The 21238-nt window shown below is 35.1% G+C and overlaps 1 protein-coding gene across 3 annotated transcripts in view; it reads left to right on the plus strand.

Moving 5' to 3' along the window:
- Positions 1–21238, plus strand: part of PTEN (phosphatase and tensin homolog) — a 101213-nt gene that overhangs the window by 65645 nt on the left and 14330 nt on the right. For 2 of the 3 annotated variants that reach the window (NM_001319898.1, XM_005225404.5), the window contains 2 exons: positions 4481–4524; positions 6308–6546. In NM_001319898.1, the coding sequence (NP_001306827.1) occupies positions 4481–4524; positions 6308–6546 (283 nt within the window). Of the gene's footprint in view, positions 1–4480; positions 4525–6307; positions 6547–17131; positions 17843–21238 lie in introns of those variants that run through there. The other variant, XM_015460596.3, reaches the window with a different exon arrangement.

Below are 21238 nucleotides of genomic sequence, written 5' to 3' on the forward strand. Positions count from 1 at the left end.
GTATCTTTCTCTTTTCTGGATTAACCTCTTCTGCAACAACTTTTGTTGCAGGTGCCACAGGTTTATGTGGAGGAAAATAAGTCACAGAGTTTTGTAGTTTTTGAACAAATGGATTCAGAATTTAAGTTTAAAAAAAAAAAGAGGTCATGAACTAACTGCAAAAGCTGGAGTCCACTAAATGAGTCACTTTGGACTTAGACTCTGAGGATTGAGCATGTAGAGCCCCAGAAGGAAGGCTTTAACATTATATCCAAAGAAAAGAAAGGAAATACTTTTCATTCCTGTATGCAGTGGCTTCCTGCTTCCAGAATTTAAAACTTAGGTTTGTACTGTCAGTATTGTGGGTCACTTGTGTTATTTGGTTAAAATCAGCATTGGGATCTAGCCTGGAAACTTGATTGCCTGTTTGTATATCCAAACATTGGACTCTCAAGTTAATGAATTGTCTCATTATTAGTTGAGAGTAGCTTTTGGTGCACATATTTTAACTCGCTTATTCCCCCATCCATTTAATGGAATCATAGAACTGGAAAGTATCTGAAAGAGATCATTTAGTCCAACCTTCTCATTTTACAGATGGGGAATCTGAGGCCTAGAGAAGTTAAGTGAGTTAAACAAGGTCACACAGGTACATATGTTAGCAGACCATCCACTGTTGATACCAGTATTCCCTTTCTGGTTTTTTTGTTTGTTTTAATCTCCCCAAATTTTACTTACTTCAGAAATTCCTAGAACTACCAAGTTGTAGAATGTTTTGATTTCTGACATCATTTTTCAGTCTTCTTTACCTATCCCTGTTTATATTTTTGGCTCTGGGTAAGTGAGTCTGATAAGTAGCAGATGTTTCTGTTTTGTTTCTTTTATTTTTAGGATATTAATAACATGTGATATATGTCTTTGAAGCCATATGTAAGTGGAAAGACCTTAAAATACTTGGACTTAACATACCTATATTCAATAGTATATTAAAATTTTTATGGCAACTATGACATATGTGGATGAAGAGTTCTTAACATAGACTTTCTAATTGACTATCTGTTTATATCTCTATATTATTGGGCATTCAGTAAGGTTATTTTAAGAAAGGACAGAATTAGCTTCAAATCATTAACCAAATTCAGATATACTTGGTGAATTAGTACATTAATCAATTTGTTTTGTGCAAGTGTGTGTATTTCATCTTTGTATGTTCCTCTATAATCTTATCTTCTGAGGAGGGTAAGGTGAGGAGGGGGAAGATAGGGTATAAAGATATAATATAGTTCTTGCCTTTGAGGAAGCTAAATGTTCCTTAGAGACTAATTTTTAAAAGATTGACTATTTCATCATATATTCTCCTTAACATACAACTCTCCATCCTTTTGTGGTAAACCTTTAGCTGTTATTAATTTTTATCTGTTAAGTTTTCTTTTGTAAGATAGGGATAGTTCCATTGAAGAAAGTAAAGAAGAGACCTACATGCCTAGCTGAATCTATGGCAAGTCTCACTTCTCTGGAAGCTTTTTCTATTAATCTTATCCCTTTCTTCATTTTCTGCTGCTTCATAAAAACTCTTTCAGTGTATCTTCATTTTTCTTATCTCTTGAAAGCCAAAGGAGATGATGATTTTTAAAAGATGTCTTTTGAGTTCTCTGTATAAGGAAGCAAAAATGGTTAAATCTTCCTAACACTTGTCTTGGTCAAATCCCATTTCCCATTCATGTCAATTTTGGTTTGTTTTTAAAAACTTGTCCTATCACTAATATACCACAAAAAATTTATAAGGAATAGTATGTGTGTGTATTTGTGCAGTTATCAGAGAAGGTTTTAATTGAGGATCTTCTTTTTTACCCTAACCTCTCCCCAGATCACTTTTATCCCTACCAGACCCAGTATATGTTTTCACATACTCCCTATCCATACTTGTAGAGATTTTTGCTATTTTTTGGTCATGTTTTCATTATCACTGTTTGTTGGTTCTGTTATGCCAAATAATGCTCTTGTAGGAATGCTGACTTTGACTAAAATTTGTTATTGTTTTCTAAACCGTTTTATATTCTTTATGTGAAAGTGTGAAACAGTACTGAAAAAAGTTCAGCTTTTGTAATCAGAAGTGCTGGGCTTTTCCATTTATATATTGTGGTTTGGGGCAAGTTTTGTAATGCTCTTGTAAATCTTAGCATTCTCATATATAATATGGAGATAATATTAACTGATTGTGAGGATGAATTTGAAAACAAGGAATCTTGGTTGTAAGGTATGCACATCTAGTAGACATTTAGTAGCTCATTGTTTTCACTTTCCCTCTGTTTTTTTCCTGTTAACAATATTTCTTGAGAGTCAAAGTATGAAGGTAGTCATAGTGTTTGAGCTGCTAAAAAAGTATGGGAATTTTATAGATAACTGAAGCTGTATAAAATTCAAAATGTTTATTTTTGTTTTGCTGTGATGAGACCAGTTTCTTAGAATTGTTTCCTGGCATATAGTGCTCCCCTTGTCTCCTAAGCTCTATCTTTACATGATTCCTTATAAAATATTCCATTATGGACTCTTTGGCTTTGCTGGTAGCTCAGATGGTAAAGGACTGCCTACAATGTAGGAGACCTGGATTTGATCCCTGGGTCAGGAAGATCCCCTGGAAAAGGAAATGGCAACCCACTCTAGTATTCTTGCCTGGAGGAGTCCATGGACAGAGGAGCCTGGCAGGCTGCAGTCCATGGGTTCACAGAGTCAGACAGAACTGAGCGACTAACACTAACTTTCATTTTTCACAGATTCTTCACTATTGACCATACTCCTCTTTAATCTGTACCAAAGACAGTGTAAAATGATAGTATTTTCATGGTTACTTCTCTTCTTTATGTCATTTTTTAAAAATTTAAGTGAATATGAAATTATTTAGCAAAGATGTGTATATATGCATCTCATTATTAAGTAAATTTTCTTTCTAGCAAACTCAATATACTTAATTATAATATCCTAAAAGGGGAAAACTTGGTTTTCAGTGGTAGTATAAAAGCTGATTTGTTTCAGATCTGACCAGTTAAAAATTAGTGGATTGCAGTTTACTTAGAGTTATTTCAACTTTCATGTGGAATTTTTTTTTTTTTTTTTTTTTTGGCCACAACCACAAGGCTTGTGGGATATTAGTTCCCCAACGAAGGATTGAACCTGGGCCCTCAGCAGTGAGAGCGCCATCCTAACCATTTGACTGCCAGGGGATTCCCTATCTTCATGTGGATTTCAAAAACTGTTTAAAATAAAAGAACTTTACAGATATTCTAAGGATTTTTAAATGTAAAACACTGGTCCATAATTGCTTATTTGAAACTCTTTGAACTAGTTTTGTTTCAGCATTCAGAATTTTTCAGTTTTTTTAGAACGTTAACATGGAAACATATATTCTGTATTACATAACACCCCAGCAGGATTTGGAACAGTACCTAGAATAGATTGTTTCACTCTTCGTTCTAAATGTATTTCTATTAATTAAAGACTACACATTTTTATAAACTCAGATCTAGTTCTCTTGCAGTTGAGTTTACCATACAGTTAAGAGAAAATTTCAGATGTTTAAAAATTTGGGGATTTTGCAGTGATGGATTAAGAGTCTTTATTTGTTTTAAAGTGCTAAATTTTTGAAAATACCTGGTTTGGCTAGTAGTTGGAGTTATCAGGATGCTGCTGACCACAAACTAATGTATGGAATCCCTTTCTGAGCCTATAAATGTGGCCTGTTAATCATGAGTCAGCCAGTGCATGATAGCAAATGTGTGACTACTGGTAAAAAGACAGATTTTAGCATGCTTTAAATATGCTAAGTCAATGTTTTTCTGTATTGATTTTACTTACTACTCTTTGCTTACTCTCAGACTTTAATTAAAACCTACGACCTGAGAGATTATTGAAAAAGATGACCTTTGGTTTATCTATGGAGGGAAAGATCAGGTTTAAAATAACTGAGTTAATGTTGTGTTTGAGTAGATTAGCATCATTCACTTTCATTCTTTGCTTTAAATTTTCCCCTACTTTTTTTTTTTAACTGTTTTAACATACATCTTTTATAATAATAGTTTGAGAAAACTATGTATGCTCAATTGTAAGGCAAAGATAAAATTGAAACTAGTTAGTTATTTACACATACTTGTGAAATAACAAGTCCTTTCGCGTGTATAATTTTCATAAAGGGAATGGTGACGGTGTGGATGCAGGTGAATTTGTCCTGTTTTATATTAGTGACATTACAAATTTTGCAACCAAATGTATAAGCTCTGATTGTGTATACTTAGCATTTTAAACCTAGATTTCCGTAATTGTAAAATGTGGATTGAAGAATGGGACCTACTTCATAGGATTCTTAGGATTAAAAGAAGTAGTTAATGTAAGATATTTAACATAATGCCTGGTATATTATAAAGGTTCAGAAATGTTTGTTACTGTTGCACTTTTTTTCCTCAAGTGCACAAGATAATTTTATATCAAATTAAAATTTTTCTTTTAGATGTGCTGAAAGACATTATGATACCGCCAAATTTAATTGCAGAGGTAAGTATAGGTACACATATTATGTTAGATAACTTGAAGCCAACAGTCTAAATTTTACTGTCATACCAATAATGAATAATCTCAAGTATTAAGTGATATATTTATCTTAAAGATGGTCTGAGAAAATTTGAAATTAATTTTGCTGTTGTGTTTTTGGAAATAAGTATCATGTAAATGAGGAAGACTAAATTGAATTAACTGAAAACTAGGAGAAATTTATAGACTAACAGAATAAATAGAGGGTTATATCTGTGATTTGAGGCATTTGGCATGATAGTAAGAGATTACAGGGAGAAAGGAGAATGGCTTAATTCTGTAATGGAACATGACCTGTACAGTGGAAAAGGGTATAATGAAATATGGATAAAAGGAGCCTGATAGATGAGAGCAAAAATTGCTTTAAGTGAGTTATTCTCCAGGTGTAGCATATTTTATCTCAGAGTCCACAAAAAACTTTCATTTGTGTTTGTGGAACTCTTTGAACCATGAGAGACCTAGAACGTTGAGAAGCTTGGCAAGATGCTGCTGTGATAGTCACAAAGAGAAAGTTGATGCCGTGAGCTACAGATTTGCCATTGTTCCTTCCTAAATATTTATAAGGACAGACTTTCAAACTTGGTTTAAGAATTCAGAAGTGCTGAAATAACTGAGAGCTAGGATAGATTTATTACTAAGAATGTTTCATTTTTAGTGGATTTTTGCTGTTTACTGGTCAAAGAGTGTCTTAATTGAGCTTTATCCACCTTCAAATAGACATTTAACAGGTTTTCCTGGGTATTTTTGTATGCCACTGGGGAAATGAAGATGAAATGATGGTTCAGCTAGGCAGATGACTAAATCAAAGCTGTCCTGATGACTGCCTGTAGTAGTAGTCATTGTCTGAAGAGCTGTTCTGTCAGACCAAAGGCTTAATTGAGTGTATCTTGTGTCACATTATGAATGATTTGGTTGAAGATATAAAAGACACACTTTTCACATATTTAAGTGACACAGAGGATAATTATTTGAATGTTAGTCAGGATTTTTATAGAGTGGAACCTAGGCACAGACCAATAAGATAAAATTTAAGTGACATATTTAAAGTGTTATTTCTAGAAAAAAAAATTTTTAAAACCTCAACCCCAACTATGGGGAACAGAGAAGTTTTGAGTTCTTACAACTTATGTGAAAAGTCCTAAAACTTTGCTTGATAAACTTTGCTGCAGTTGTATACATTATAAACAAAAATTTTTTAAGTGTCTTTTGTAAATGTGTTTAGAGTTGTGTGTATGCAACAGTTACATTTTTGAGACCATCTTTAAAATAATATGCTTGGCCTTTCTGTTATATATAGCATAAAATGCAGTCTTTTGCATTGTTGATTTATTAGTGATCTTTGCTTTCTTTGGAATACATATTTTGTGATAATGCAATATTATAGATATTACAGTTCCTTTTGCTAGAAAATGTATTGAGAGCCCTGATAAGAGGCTCTTGTGATGTATCATTTTGAGTTTACCTCTCCCTCTGTTATGTTGTGACCTCTGATATGTTGCTACTCCATTGCCTCCATCATAAAGTGAGGAAAATAATACTTGACGTACCTGTCTAATGGATAAATTTGAGTTAATGAGAGATTATTTTCTGTTCAAAAATTAGAAAATTATCAGACAATAAATTCTTTTTCTCTATAGTTCAGATATTTTTAAACTATTTGTATGCAACATTTCTAAAGTTAACCTACTTGTAATAAGCAATTCAAGTGAGATTATTTTCTTATTCTGAGGTTATTTTTTTATCACAGTTGCACAGTATCCCTTTGAAGACCATAATCCACCACAGTTAGAACTTATCAAACCCTTTTGTGAAGATCTTGACCAATGGCTAAGTGAAGATGACAATCATGTTGCAGCAATTCACTGTAAAGCTGGAAAGGGACGAACTGGTGTAATGATTTGTGCATATTTGTTACATCGGGGCAAATTTTTAAAGGCACAAGAGGCCCTAGATTTCTATGGGGAAGTAAGGACCAGAGACAAAAAGGTAAGTTATGTTTGATTTTTTTTTTCTGTCTACTTAGATCTGAGAATTTATTGGAAAATAAATTTTTACAAAGATAATTGGTAACCCTTATTTTCCTTCCTCTAAACATTTAAGTCAGTATGCTACCTTAACTTTCATATGAGCAAATGGCAGATTCACTGAAGTTTTTCTCTTCATGCCATGCTGGCAGATCTTACCTATTAACAGGATTGCAAAGTTTGGTCTCATGAAATCTTTACAAAGCATTTTAAAAAGTAACACACACTGATCAAAAGTAAGATTTATATTCCTGAAGCTTACTTGAAAATAAAATGTCTGTGGATAATAACTTGGATGCCATTACTTAGTAAAGTGTGATCTTTACTTTTATAATACATATTGTTTTTTGATTTGAATATTTGTAAGTGAAATTATAATTAAGATTAGTCAAAGGTTCTTCTCTTATTCAGAAAACTAAAGACTGCTAAAAATCATTGACAAATTTGTGTAATACATGTGAAAGCAAAAAGTGAACTCTTGCGAGAATTTTTACAGTGATTTTCAAGGAATTTATTTCTTTGGATAGTAAGTATGACAAAACATGTTTACATTTCTTGCAAAGGGAGTTTGTTCATTTCTGTCTCCAAGAAAGAAAAAAAAAACCAAACAACTGGAGTTAGGGGGAAGAGAGCTCTGTTGAGGAAGATATCTGAACTTTATGTGAAAATTTATTATAGTTTTAATAATTTTTGCAATGAAGAGGGCTTTCTTTGAGTTTAATTTCTTTTTAATTTAACTTCAAAACAGAAACATAGGTGATCGTAACTATCATTTTCAGCTGTATAGTTGCACTGATTTTTGTTCCTTTACGTCCTCCTCACTTGTTTTATTTGTTGTTACTTTTTTGAAGTATATCTAAAGATACCAAAGCATGGTTTGTTGATGATAGTTTATAAAATTGAATCTTACTGTTGATGCATGATTTGGTAAATATTGATTATAACAACTTGCTGTACATTTCTGTATGCTATGTGTACCATGGAACTATAGCACTAAAATGAATTCCAGAGCAGAGGACCTGAGATGTTTATTTTGGTTCATTCTTTTCTTCATGTAGAGGGAAACAGCTGCTTTTACTGACTGAAAATATAGAAGGTAAATTTTTCTGTACTTAAGTGAATAAATGTAGGACAGCACAAGGAAAAGTGACTCAATGAGAAGAAAAACTAGAGAGATGGATCAAATTAAAGTACAGTCACCGAAGCAGTGGTAGAAATTTAAAACAGGGTTGATGAGCACATCACAGTTCGGTCATGGAAAAGAAAGAAGGTAAAAAGAATTTAAAATAAAAATAGAAAACTTGTGTAACGTGAAGCCAGAACTAGCTTTCAGTTCAGTCATTCAGCCGTGTCTGACTCTTTGCGACCCCATGGACCACAGCACACGAGGCTTCCCTGTCCATCGCCATCTCCCGGAGTTTACCCAAACTCATGTCCATTGAGTCGGTGATGCCATCCAACCATCTCATCCTCTGTCGTCCCCTTCTATTCCCGCCTTCAGTCTTCCCCAGCATCAGGGTCTTTTCAAATGAGTCAGCTCTTCACATCAGGTGGCCAAAGTATTGGAGTTTCAGCTTCAACATCAGTCCTTCCAGTGAACACCCAGGACTGATCTCCTTGGAGTCCAAGGGACTCTGAAGAGTCTTCTCCCAACACCACAGTTCAAAAGTGTCCATTCTTCGGTGCTCAGCTTTCTTTATAGTCCAACTCTCACATCCATACATGACCACTGGAAAAACCATAGCCTTGACTAGATGGACCTTTGTTGGCAAAGTAATGTCTCTGCTTTTGAATATGCTATCTAGGTTGATCATAACTTTCCTTCCAAGGAGTAAGCGTCTTTAATTTCATGGCTGCAGTCACCATCTGCAGTGATTTTGGAGCCCCAAAAAATAAAGTCTGACACTGTTTCCACTGTTTTCCCATCTGTTTGCCATGAAGTGATGGGAGCGGATGCCATGATCTTAGTTTTCTGAATGTTGAGCTTTAAGTCAACTTTTTCACTCTCCTCTTTCACTTTCATCAAGAGGCTGTTTAGTTCTTCTTCACTTTGTGCCATAAGGGTGGTGTCATCTGCATATCTGAGGTTACTGATACTTTTCCAGGCAGTCTTGATTCCAGCTTGTGCTTCATAGAACTAGCTTTAAGTTAGGGACTTTTAAACTATTTATGTTATATACCTTTTAAAAAATATGAAAAAACTATAAATATTCCCCAAATTTTGTTTCACTTTTTTATGCCAGAATCAGTGGCCTCTGCTTGAGAGTAATAAATCCAAGTGGTACAGATTAACCAAAATTAAACTTTGGTGTTCTCCTCAGTAGTAAATTTTGTGAAAGAGTCCTACTATTTAGTCTTTAACACATTGAAACTATGCCATTGTCTTTGACTTGGCAATTTTTATGTCATATTTGATATCCAGTCAGCTTTGACTTTGTTCTTGGTGAAAACAACTGCCCAGAACCCTATCATGTAAGAATGAAAGAGCAAACTGGAATCTTTTTTTTTTGGCCAGATGAAAGTAGGCTTGTGTTAGCAAATAAGAATTCTCTAAGACTCTTCAGATAAATTCATGTTGCGTCATTTTCTTTGCCTTCTAGTTATTGAGATCATTTTTGGCAAGATCCTGCATGTGTTAGGAAGGAAAGGATTATAACTCCACAGTTTTGTTTCAATATTGAAGAGTTAAACTGTGTTAATGAATTTGTATATTATGCTATAGTATTTGTCTTCCTAAAGCCAGTGAACTTAATGTGTAGCAAAGAATTGCATAGATGGTACCACTCCTTGACAAAAACCTGCTGCTGCTGCTAAGTTGCTTCAGTCGTGTCCGACTCTGTGCGACCCCACAGATGGCAGCCCACCAGGCTTCCCCATCTCTGGGATTCTCCAGGCAAGAACACTGGAGTGGGTTGCCATTTCCTTCTCCAATGCATGAAAGTGAAAAGTCAAAGTGAAGTCGCTCAGTCGTGTCCGACTCTTTGCAACCCCATGGACTGTAGCCCACCAGGCTCCTCCGTCCATGGGATTTTCCAGGCAAGAGTACTGGAGTGGGGTGCCATTGCCTTCTCCGCAAAAACCTGCTAAGAATCCTTTATTTAAAGTCCTGACTTTACTGAATTTGGCACCTCTCTCAACAGTAGATTTTTTTGTGACAGATCCTCTTGCACAGTCTGTGATTCAAAACTTGGCTCTTATGAAGCAGTAGGATACTTTCACAACAATAGATAAGCTTTCTCTTGGAATTAATGATAGAGTCTTATACACTGGTACATTCTGGTGAACACAGGATGGAGTCACAGTGACAGGTAGAACTTCTGATTTTACCAGAGCCATAAAACCAAGTTTTGCTCGTCATTAAGGTGTACTCTCTGTCGACAGAATAATGAGATTGCTTCAGAAGCCTTTTTCTGGGCCAAGAAACGTCACTGTTTTGAAAATGTTAATGTCCTCTGAAGTTTCCAAAAAGGACTCCAAATCAGGAGTTACCGTTTGTGTCACCATGCATGTATTTGATGAAAACTAGTAGCTGGCTAAGCTGAGATGTCATATGCTGAAGAGAAGTGGCACCTCCAGTCCTTTCATGACCTGCTTCATAGTTTTCAGTTTTTTTTGGAATGGAAAAAATTGATTGATAGAGGTACTACAACAGTCTTACTTTTTGTGTTGCAAACTACAAGTATGACTTCATCTAATGGTTAGAAATAATAATATATATAATAATATATTTTTAACTTTTAAAAATAATGTCTTTCTCTTATCATAAGAAAACTTAATGGAAAATAAAAATAAGAAAGCTTAGAAAAATAAACTTTCTCTTATCATAAGAAAACTTAGTGGAGCATATTAAAGCTGATGTTATATAACTGTGGAATTTTTCCAGAGAAATAAGTATCTTATAATAAGTATAATTGATTATCCAAAGTAGTTTTATTTTTGAAACATCTGCTAAGAGATTTATCCTCTTACCAGTATTTTAGGTTGAGTCTATGAATTTGCATTTTTGAAATTGTGAACCACAATTATAGAAGATACATGCATTTTATCAGTTTTGTAGTGTAGGATTAATTTTATTAGAACTGTATTTAATGTTCTTTTGCTTGTATCCTTAACCGTCTGAGCCATCAGGGAAGCCCAACTTTATAGATAAACACTAAGATACTGAAGAAAGTTATGTTCTTGTGACATTTTTATAGGAGCAAAATGTTTCTTCTCCTCCTCTTCCGCCTTCCCCTTCCGCTCCCCTACCCTCTCTACCATCTTGCTCCTCCCCAGTCCTCCCCCTTGATTTGAAGAAAGAGGAGCTAGTTGTCCTGTTTTTGTTTTAAGATTTATAGACTTGGCAGAGACTCTCCTCAGATTAGTCTAGTGCAGTCTTGCCATTTTTCTCGGTATACTTGGTACAAATTAGATGGCAGAGTGGTGGGTGCCTCTTCACCATAAAATGTGCAGTTCAGTTCATTCGCTCAGTCATGTCCGACTCTTTGTGACCCCATGAATTGCAGCATGCCAGGCTTCCCTGTCCATCACCAACTCCTGGAGTTCACTCAAACTCACGTCCATCGAGTCGGTGATGCCATCCAGCCATCTCATTCTCTGTCGTCCCCTTCTCCTCCTGCCCCCAATCCCTCCCAGCATCAGAGTCTTTTCCAGTGAGTCAACTCTTCGCATGAGGTGGCCAAAGTCCTGGAGTTGCAGCTTCAGCATCATTCCTTCCAAAGAACACCCAGGACTGATCTTTAGAATGGGCTGGTTGGATCTCCTTGCAGTCCAAGGGACTCTCAAGAGTCTTCTCCAACACCACAGTTCAAAAGCATCATTTCTTTGGCGCTCAGCTTTCTTCACAGTCCAACTCTCACATCCATACATGACCACTTGAAAACAATGTGCAGTTAGTAATACCCAAATAAGACTTCAGGGTTTGATTGTTGCAGAGAAGTCAAAGTACAACTGATAACCTCTTACTCAAAAAAAGTTTTCTGAGAGTAGGATAACTACTTGAGGGAAGACTCTTTTATTCAGTAATTTATAAGAAAGCAATCATGTTATTACTTTTCTAGGAATCATTTCTTTGCATATTTGGTCTTTACCTTATGAGCACATGGCAAAAAGTCTAAAATGAACTGTTGATGGTTCCCACTCAAATAAAGCTTCTAGGGTTGCTTCCCATCTAGTTTATGACTTACCCTATCTGCATTTGTATTTACATTTACATTTCAGAATTAAAATAGATAACCATATTTATTACCAACTATGAATTGAATTAAAATGCCCTACCAATACTGGTATTGGTATATATTGGAAAGATGTGTATTGGAATATATTGGAAAGTGTATATTTTGGAAAGATGCCCCACATTTCCAAATTTAGAGAGACAAACTTATATTCCTGACAAACATATGCAAAATCTCTGCTGTTTCTCTCTTTTGTCTTCTCCCTTCTAGAATGGTGGCAGATTAAGTATGCATTAATACTTACTTTCTTTAACTTTTAGGAAAAAATTTTGAGATTTTTATTTTCTTTTTGAGAAGGTTTGTTTTCAAAGCAGTTATTAAAGTTCTTGTGTGTTATGATCTCTATACATGAATTCATTAGCTTATCTTTAATGAAGACTTCTGTCTTCTAGAAGTAATAGACACTTTATTCTGAGTGACCCCAAGAAGAGGAAATTTTCTAGTTTCTTTGAGGAATGAATTTAAGTGCTAGTATAATCAGATTATTTTTTTCTGGTCTATTTATTAAGTTTCCCCATATGGTAACCTAATGAAAATTTCTCATCTTTTCATTTCAAGCAAAGTAAGCTGTAATTATCCTTTTTTTTGGCTTAATAAAGCTCTGACTATAAGGTTTTTATTTTTTCTAACAGTAATTCTCCTGGGCTAAACTGTGTTTCGCTAATACATGGTATTTAAACCTGTTATCCAATCTATATATGCATAAAGTTGTTATTATACCTTGAAGAATCTTTTGTTGTTTAGTCACTAAGTCATGTCTGACTCTTTTGCAACCTCATGGACCAGGGCCCCCTAGGCTCCTCTGTCTATGGGATTTCCCAGGCAAGAATACCGGAGTAGGTTGCCATTTCCTTCTCCAGAGGATCTTACTGACCAGGGATCAAACCCTTGTCTCATGCGTTGGCAGGTGGTTTCTTTACCACTGAGCCGTGAAGAATCTTAGCAGTTATTTAATTCAGAACCCATTTAATATAAATGGTAAAACAGATTTGCAAAGATCATTTTCCCCTGGTCATTTATTCTATGTAATAACTGAAAACCATGTCTCCTAACCTCAAATCCAGTATTTTTTCTACTGTACTATGTTATGTTCTCCTATCTAAATTGGTTTTATTATTTTAATCCCCAAAGCCAAAATAAAAACAGAAAATTTTAAAAAGGAAAAAAGAAGTGTATTTTAATGTATTAGAACTCTTTCAGTTTCAAGTCACAGAAGCCCAACTCAAAATAGCTTAAACATAAGGAGACATTTATTGGCTTGTATAAACCTAAAAACTCTGACCTGGATCTAGATGTTTAACATATGTCAGAAATCTGTCTCTCAACTCTGTATTTTCATCTTTCTGTACTTTATTTTAGGCAGACTTTTCACAAGTAATGGCAAGGTAGTAGCTCTGGGTTTATGTGCTACTTTAGCAACTCCAATGGGACAAGAGCTACAATTCAAGCAAAAATTTCTAGATTAGGTTCTAGTTTACCTGAATTAGGATATGTTCTGATCCTTAACCAGACATTCTAGCCAGAGGCTTGGGGCATATATCCGAACCTGAAGACTAGGCCCTGCCTCTTTCTCCCTGGAAGTCACAGGGAGAGAGAGAGCATCCCAAAGAGGAAAGGATGCTACATAGCATTGTTGCTCTCTTCCCACTGCAGTTGCCAAAGTAGACAGCATATAAACCTGTAGCTACACAAAGAGAAAAATAGCAGTTTTCTGTTTCATATTATTCTCAAGGATTCTGTGGTTAATGTACCACTATTCAGCACACTGTTTATAATTAGTTTCATAGAACTGAAGCACAGTAATACTCTAAACTTTGGAGGTCTTTTGTCAGTGGGAAAAACAAGAGTTCTGAGAGGTTGTGAAGTCCTTCATTTTACATAGTTAGTATGCATACTGTTAGAAAACCCAGGACATAGGAGTAAAAAAAAATTAGAGTCTTATTGAGGTTCAGATCTTGTTTTTGAACAAAGTGATTATGTACATTAGGACTGTTTTCTTATCCTTAGAAAAGATCTATCTTGTAAAGTGGTTGTAGTTTTAGGGATATATGTAAAATGTCTGGCATGTAGCTTAATATACAATAACTTGTGTCCATGGGGTTGCACAGAGTTGGACACGACTGAGCATCTGAGCATACACTGTTATATGATGTCATTGTAATAATCACCATTCTTAAGAACCATATTTCTTCCTTTGTTGAATTACTTTCTTGTAATAATCTTATTGTGATCACTCTGAAACATGGGTTTCCAAATTTTCAAAAAACGGTGTCATGTTAAAACATTTACATTGTTTCTGAGTTTAGATGTGCCAGTGAGTAGTTTACTGAGGAAGAAAATTACTTTTTAAACTGAGGAATCTAGATTATAAGTTCATCTTGAAGAAGATGATATAAGAGGGTTAATGCACAGCAAAATGTGTAAAACTGGACCAAGAATACCATTTTATATTAACACAGGGCACACTCCACAATGCAGACTTAGCAATAATAGAGTGTTAAACATAACATCACAATATATTAAGCAAAAACTGGAAGAAATTAGAAAAATTGATAGCAGTGCTAGTAGAAATCTTTTTAACGTACTTTAAGGTACGTACTTTAACGTATGTGCATGCTCCTTTGCTCAGTCGTGTCCGAGTCTTTGTAACCCCGTGTACTGCAGCCCACCAGGCTTCTCTATCCATGGGATACACCAGGTGAGAATACTGGAGTGCATTGCTGTTTCCTCTTCCAGGGGATCCTCTGGACCCAGGGATCAAACCTGTGTCTCCTGCATTGGCAAGCAGATTCTTTACCACTGAGCAAGCTGGGAAGCCCTCACTTGAAGATCAGAAAGATACAAAATAAGAAGATATGTAGATTCCTTGAATAATATAATAAAATCCCATAAAATATATTTGTTTTCTCATTTTAAAAAGTCATAAATATTAATAATTCATTAGGCCAACCATAAAAATCTCACCTCCAAGTAGAAATATCTAAGCCCCATACCTTTGTTATAATTCAGTAGAATGAGAAAATTTGTTAAAATGTTTAATCAAACTAAATCAACTATTTGGAAACTTAAAAACTCTTTAAATTTTGGGTCATTGAAGAAATAGAAATTCATATTAGGTATTATTAAAATAATAGCAAATTGGAGAGAGATGGATTAATAAAGATGAAAATATAAATTTATGAGTTAGCAAACAGTAAGCCATTTGAACTAATAAATCCAAACACTCATTGTATAAAAATGCCATTAAAATCAATACATCTTTTTGGAAGCCAATCAAAGGAAAGAGAGAAAACAGAAAGATGTTAGGTTTGAGAAAGGAGATAGAACTACAGTGTGAAAGTGATATTAAAATTGTATTCAAATCTATGTTAATGAATTTGAAAATGTCAATGGAAAATGGACAGTGTTTTAAAAATTATCTTAATTGGAGGCTAATTACTTTACAATCTTGTGGTTTTTGCCATACATTGACATGAATGAGCCATGGGTGTACATGTGTCCCCCATCCCGAAGCCCCCTCCCGTCTCCCTCCTCGTCCCATCCCTCAGGGTTGTCCCAGTGCACCGGCTTTGAGTGCCCTGTTTCATGCGTTGAACTTGCACTGGTCATCTGTTTCACATATGGTAATATACATGCTTCAGTGCTATTCTCTCCAATCATCCCACCCTCGCCTTCTCCCACAGAGTCCAAAAAAGCCTGTTCTTTACATCTGTGTCTCTTTCACTGTCTCACCTATAGGGTCATCATTACCATCTTTCTAAACTCCATATATATGCGTTAATATACTGTATTGATGTTTTTCTTTCTGACTTCCTCTGTATAATAGGCTCCAGTTTCATCCACGTCATTAGAACTGATTCAAATGTGTTCTTTTTCATAGCTGAGTAATAGTCCATTGTGTATATGTACCATGACTTTCTTAATAAGTATGTTATCATAAATGTTTCAAGGTGAAATACAAAGTCTGAATAGACCATCTAAGAATGAAAATGTGTAGGAGCCTTCAAGAAGTAAGTAACAGATTTGTATTTCAGCCTGCTATAATACCTTGAAGCATCAAATGATTATGTTATTTAAATTCGTCCAGGTATTGGAAGGGATGTAACTTCCCAGAGGATTGCTCACATTGCCCTCCTACCTCAGTGTGATAAGGATAACATTTTTAAAACCAGAAAGCATAATACAGGGGAGATTAAATAGTTTGGCCAAAAGTAAGAGTAAGTGGAAGGGAGTTGTGAGAAATAAGAGTAGAAAATGAAGTTGGACTGTATTTTTATGTTTGTTAAAAAATTACGGGCTTCTCTGGTGTTGCTCAGTGGTTAAGAATCTGCCTGTCAAGCAGGAGACGCAGGTTTGATCCCTGGGTTAGGAAGATTCCCTGGACAAGGAAATGGCAACCCACTCCAGTATCCTTGCCCGGGAAATCCCATGGACAGAGGAGCCTGGGGTTGTGAAAGAGTTGGACAAGACTTAGCAACTAAACAACAAACATGAGGAATTATAGTATTTAATAAACTTGTTCTTATTGGGGTAGACACTGGGAAGCCATTTAACATTTTGTTTATGTGATTAATCTTATATTTTTGTCACATTAAAAGTGTGTTTCCTTTGCTCTATGATAGTGATGGTATTAGAAGAGATTTGGCCCTCAGATGCTGGAGAAAATAGTAAGTGAGTAATTAAAAGAGGTTGGTCCATGCAAAAATATGAAAGCTTCAGCTCTGATATATTGTTTTTTACGCACTTGTAAGATTTCCAGCTCAAAATGTCCAGCCATGTAAGTTCTGGACTGGGAGTGAGGAGTGAAGTCATATTGAGAGACACAGTTTTGGGAGTTAATGTGTAAGATTTATAATTAAACTACTGAAGTAGATGGGGAAACAGTGGAAACAGTGGCTGACTTTATTTTTCTGGACTCCAAAATCACTGCAGATGGTGACTGCAGTCATGAAATTAAAAGACCCTTACTCCTTGGAAGGAAAGTTATGACCAACCTAGACAGCATATTAAAAAGCAGAGACATGACTTTGCCAACAAATGTCCGTCTAGTCAAGGCTATGGTTTTTCCAGTGGTCATGTATGGATGTGAGAGTTGGACTATAAAGAAAGCTGAGCACCGAAGAATTGATGGTTTTGAACTGTGGTGTTGGAGAAGACTCTTCAGAGCCCCTTGGACTGCAAGGAGATCCAACCAGTCTATCCTAAAGGAGATCAGTCCTGAGTGTTCATTGGAAGGACTGATGTTGAAGCTGAAACTCCAATACTTTGGCCACCTGATATGAAGAGCTGACTCATTTGAAAAGACCCTGATGCTGGGAAAGATTGAGGGCAGGAGGAGAAGGGGACGACAGAGGATGATATTGTTGGATGGCATCACTGACTCAATGGACGTGGGTTTGGGTGAACTCTGGGAGTTGGTGATGGACAGGGAGGCGTGGTGTGCTGCAGTTCATGGCATCGCAAAGAGTCGGACACGACTGAGTGACTGAACTGAGACTGAAGTAGATAGGATTGATATAAAGAGGGGATAGCTGAGATCGATTTTGGGGGGAACAAGAAGAGAAGAATGGCCATAAAGATAAGAGAATATCTTTAGAAAGTGTATCCTGTGAAAGAAGCAGGGAGTTTTCAAAATGGCAGCCAAAAAAATGAGCCACAATGATAGTAGGAAACAGTAGAATGACCACTATGCCCATTAGAACTAAAGACTTTTAAGAAATCAGCCTTATGCTAACAGACTTCCAGGAGTTAAGGAGACTTCTCTTCAAGAGTTTATAGAGAGAGAGAAGATGGAAGTTTGAGAGGGATATAAGATTTTGGGAGAGAATAGGTTTTTGGTCTTAGAGTTGTTTGCTTGTTTTGGATAAAGAATGAGTTACCTGAGCTTTTTATTAGGATGGACAGGTGGAGAGAATAAAGGCCGATGTCAGAGAGGCGATAATTAATAGAACACTTGCAAAAATGGAACCAGTGTGAACATGAAGAGACACTTCTATAAAATATCAGCACTAAAAAGATTTTAAGGTGAGAGAAAATAATTCTGAGGGTGCTCACATTGGGTTACCTCAGGGTTCCCAGTAAAATGAGAACTTAGTTCTTAGACGGTGATGTTTGCGACTGGACAGAGAGGTGGATAAACAAAATGCTGAAAACATTGTAGTCAGGTGTTAATAAGTGTATACCAGAGGAAAGAGTTATTGAATGATACAGATTTGGAATTGGTGAGGCTAAGTAAAGACAGTAGAAATGTAAGCTAGAAGGAATAGTGGGAGGAACACTAAACATCCTCCTGGCCGGTGAATTAAAAGGGAATTGAAGAAGCAGTGGCTGCCTTTTGAGATGATGGCCAGAAATGTGATGCTAAGTCAACCTGTAGAATGCTAAGTGTAGCTAAAATTAAAGTGGTTTTAATGTTTTACTTGAGGAAAAAAAGTTAAGAATATAAGTAATTTTCTAGGAGAATATTTAATGGTAGAGAGTAGAACTACATTTTGGAGATGTAGTTAGAGACCAGTTTAGCTTAAAAATTATTAATTCAAGAATAGAATTGATTTTTATTAGTCTGAATTTAATGAAAAATGGAAATTTTTGAACATGTAATTTTTAATCTTCAACAGCTTTTAAAGGTCAGCCCTCTTCATATATGTAGAATTTTTGAAGATCAGTAAGTTCATTTCTTAGATTTTTTAAAAAAGATATATATTTAAATTTAATCTTAATATTCAAGATGCTGTAGGTAAAACATGCACATGAATCATTGTTTTCAGTGAATGCATTCAGGATATATGATGTTTAAAGTGTTATAAATCACATTGTCAACTTAGTGTGGAAGTTTTAGTCATTTTACTTCAAATCCTAGATTACATTGTGATTCATTGTACTGTTATTTAAATTTTAGTTAGGTGCATCACGGCTGTGAGAGACAAGAATAGAGTGAGAACAACATTTCAAGGGCTTATAGTACACATTTGGACCTTCCAACTTTTTTTTTTTTAAACAAAGCTAGAGCTTATTTATTATCAAATATAGAGATCTAACATAAAACTAAAACTGATTTGGTGGTGCCGAACTCTTAGCATTTGCTTGTCTGTATCTGTAAAGCTTCTGATTTCTCCACAAGTTTTAAATTTCTTTTAATTTGGGCACATTGAATTTGAGATGCTGGTTAGCTAACAGATAAGGATTGCAAAGTTAAGATACAGAAGACTAATTTTACATAATTTGGTAGTAAAATAATACATTTAAAGTTACATTTTCCAGCATTTTTCTTTGAATTGTGTCAATAATTTTGATTCTTGTAATTACACATTAATTACTCATTGCTAGCAGCTATTAGATTCATATAGTATTTTTTCTCTATGCATTTGCCTTTTTGTTAAGGATTAACTGGGTTTCTAAAACCTGTACTACAGATAAACTACCAATCACTTGCTACTTGAATAAAATTAAAACTTTGAAAATCTTCTAGTTATTTCATGCACACTTATACCAAGAATGAAGATAAGGACAAAAAAGATCATCTTTCATTCCACTAAACCCCAATAAATAACTTGACAACTTGGTCAGTTTCCATTGATTTAATTTTAAAATTTTAATTTGATTTTAATTTTAGACTAGATTATAAATATACATGGTTTAAAAAAGATTCCCCCCCCCCAATCCATCTTGTGTGTGCTGTTTCCCCCAACCTGCTTTGCAATTCTGTATTTTATCTTGATAAACATGAGGGTTTTTTGGGGGGACAGGGTTAAGTGGCAATAAGTAATGTGATTTAGAGAATAATTTTAAGCTTAACAGTTTTTAAAATTTAATGATAATTTTTACATTGGTATTTGTAGTAGCTCTTAAAATAACACAGCTTTAGTTCTGTTTGTTTAAGATAATATGTAGAACTAAAAATACTGCAGTTCCAAAAATTATACCTTAAATATTTGGTAGAATTTCTAAAATCACTGATTTGGATTTCTGTAACATTTTGTTGTTTTAGCATGGTTTTGTGTTAACTTCATTTAGTGTTTAATCCCTATGAGAATCTTGTGAAGGTAGTATTATTGTCTTCATTTTCCTGAAGAAACAAAATTTGTGTTTTGACTATCAGCATTCACATCCAAGTCTCCTGATTGAATGATCTTTGTACTATAGCCGTAATCTTAGATTTTGAAGTGACTTTTATCCATTATTTGGCACTTTATATATTTTTTTAATCGTAATAAAATCATACTAACCTTTGTGAAAGTACTGAAATGAATACCTGTATACCTGCCATTCAACATACTTATCTTTAAACTTATATAAATGTACTTTCTATTATTCATTGGGGAAGGAAAGCATAAAAGTCCAGAGATTTTAATACATAGGGCAATTTAGATGCTGATATAACATCTAGAAGAGAAATACTGCAAATTCTAGGTTGAATGTTTAAATTTTCCTGAAGTAATATTGTGTAACAGGAAAAGAAACCTTCAGTAAGTTCCCTAATACCTCATTTATTCAGCCCATTAGTGAATGCATTGCTGCACACATTAGATTTTTTTTTCTTGAGGTAAGTCAGGGTCTCCATTTAAACACTACATGAATTGTATATATTTTTAGCATTTGTATATTTGAGAGTCCCTTGGACAGCAAGGAGATCAAACCAGTCAATCCTAAAGGAAATCAACCCTGAATATTCATTAGAAGGACAGATGCTAAAGCTGCAGCTCCAATACTTTGGCCACTTGATACGAAGAGCTAACTCATTGGAAAAGACCCTGATGCTGGGAAAGTTTGAGGGCAAGAGAAGAAGGGGACGACAGAGGATGAGATGGTTGGATGGCCTTACCAACTCAGTGGACATGAGTTTGAACAAGCTCCAGGATATAGTGAAAGACAGAGAAGCGTGGCATGCTGCAGTTTCATGGGATTGCAAAGAGTCAGACATGACTTCGCAATTGAACAACAGCAAGAACATACATAACTTTTCTAAAACATTATGTGTTTCCAAGGTAACACAGTAGCTCAGGGACACCTAAGTACCTTTGTTTTCAGGTTATAGCATACAAGCATATGTGTCAGCCACATACTCTTGTTTTTGTTGGGTTCTAAAGCCAACATCTTTTTTGCTGCTGCTATTTCTGTCTCATAAAGGCAATATGCCTTTATTTAGTTTGCTGATTCTTTTGCCTGGAAAATAAGTATCCAGGTTTGTGAGGAATTTTGTTCTATAAATCCTTGTGGGGAACCCTATGTGTGAAGGCTTTTGACAGTTATTTTGGATATGCACTGGCCTTTGCTTATTGGGTGCATGGTTCAAAGATTGTTGTGACCATTGAATAGATGGGAGTGTTATGATAATTGTATTTTAAGGGAGAAGAGTTTATTATGATATTTCCTTCATATTGATGTTGCTTTGATTTACTCTATTACCGAGCTAGATTTAAA

This window comes from Bos taurus, chromosome 26 (assembly GCF_002263795.3).
Source record: "Bos taurus isolate L1 Dominette 01449 registration number 42190680 breed Hereford chromosome 26, ARS-UCD2.0, whole genome shotgun sequence".
NCBI lineage: Eukaryota > Metazoa > Chordata > Mammalia > Artiodactyla > Bovidae > Bos > Bos taurus.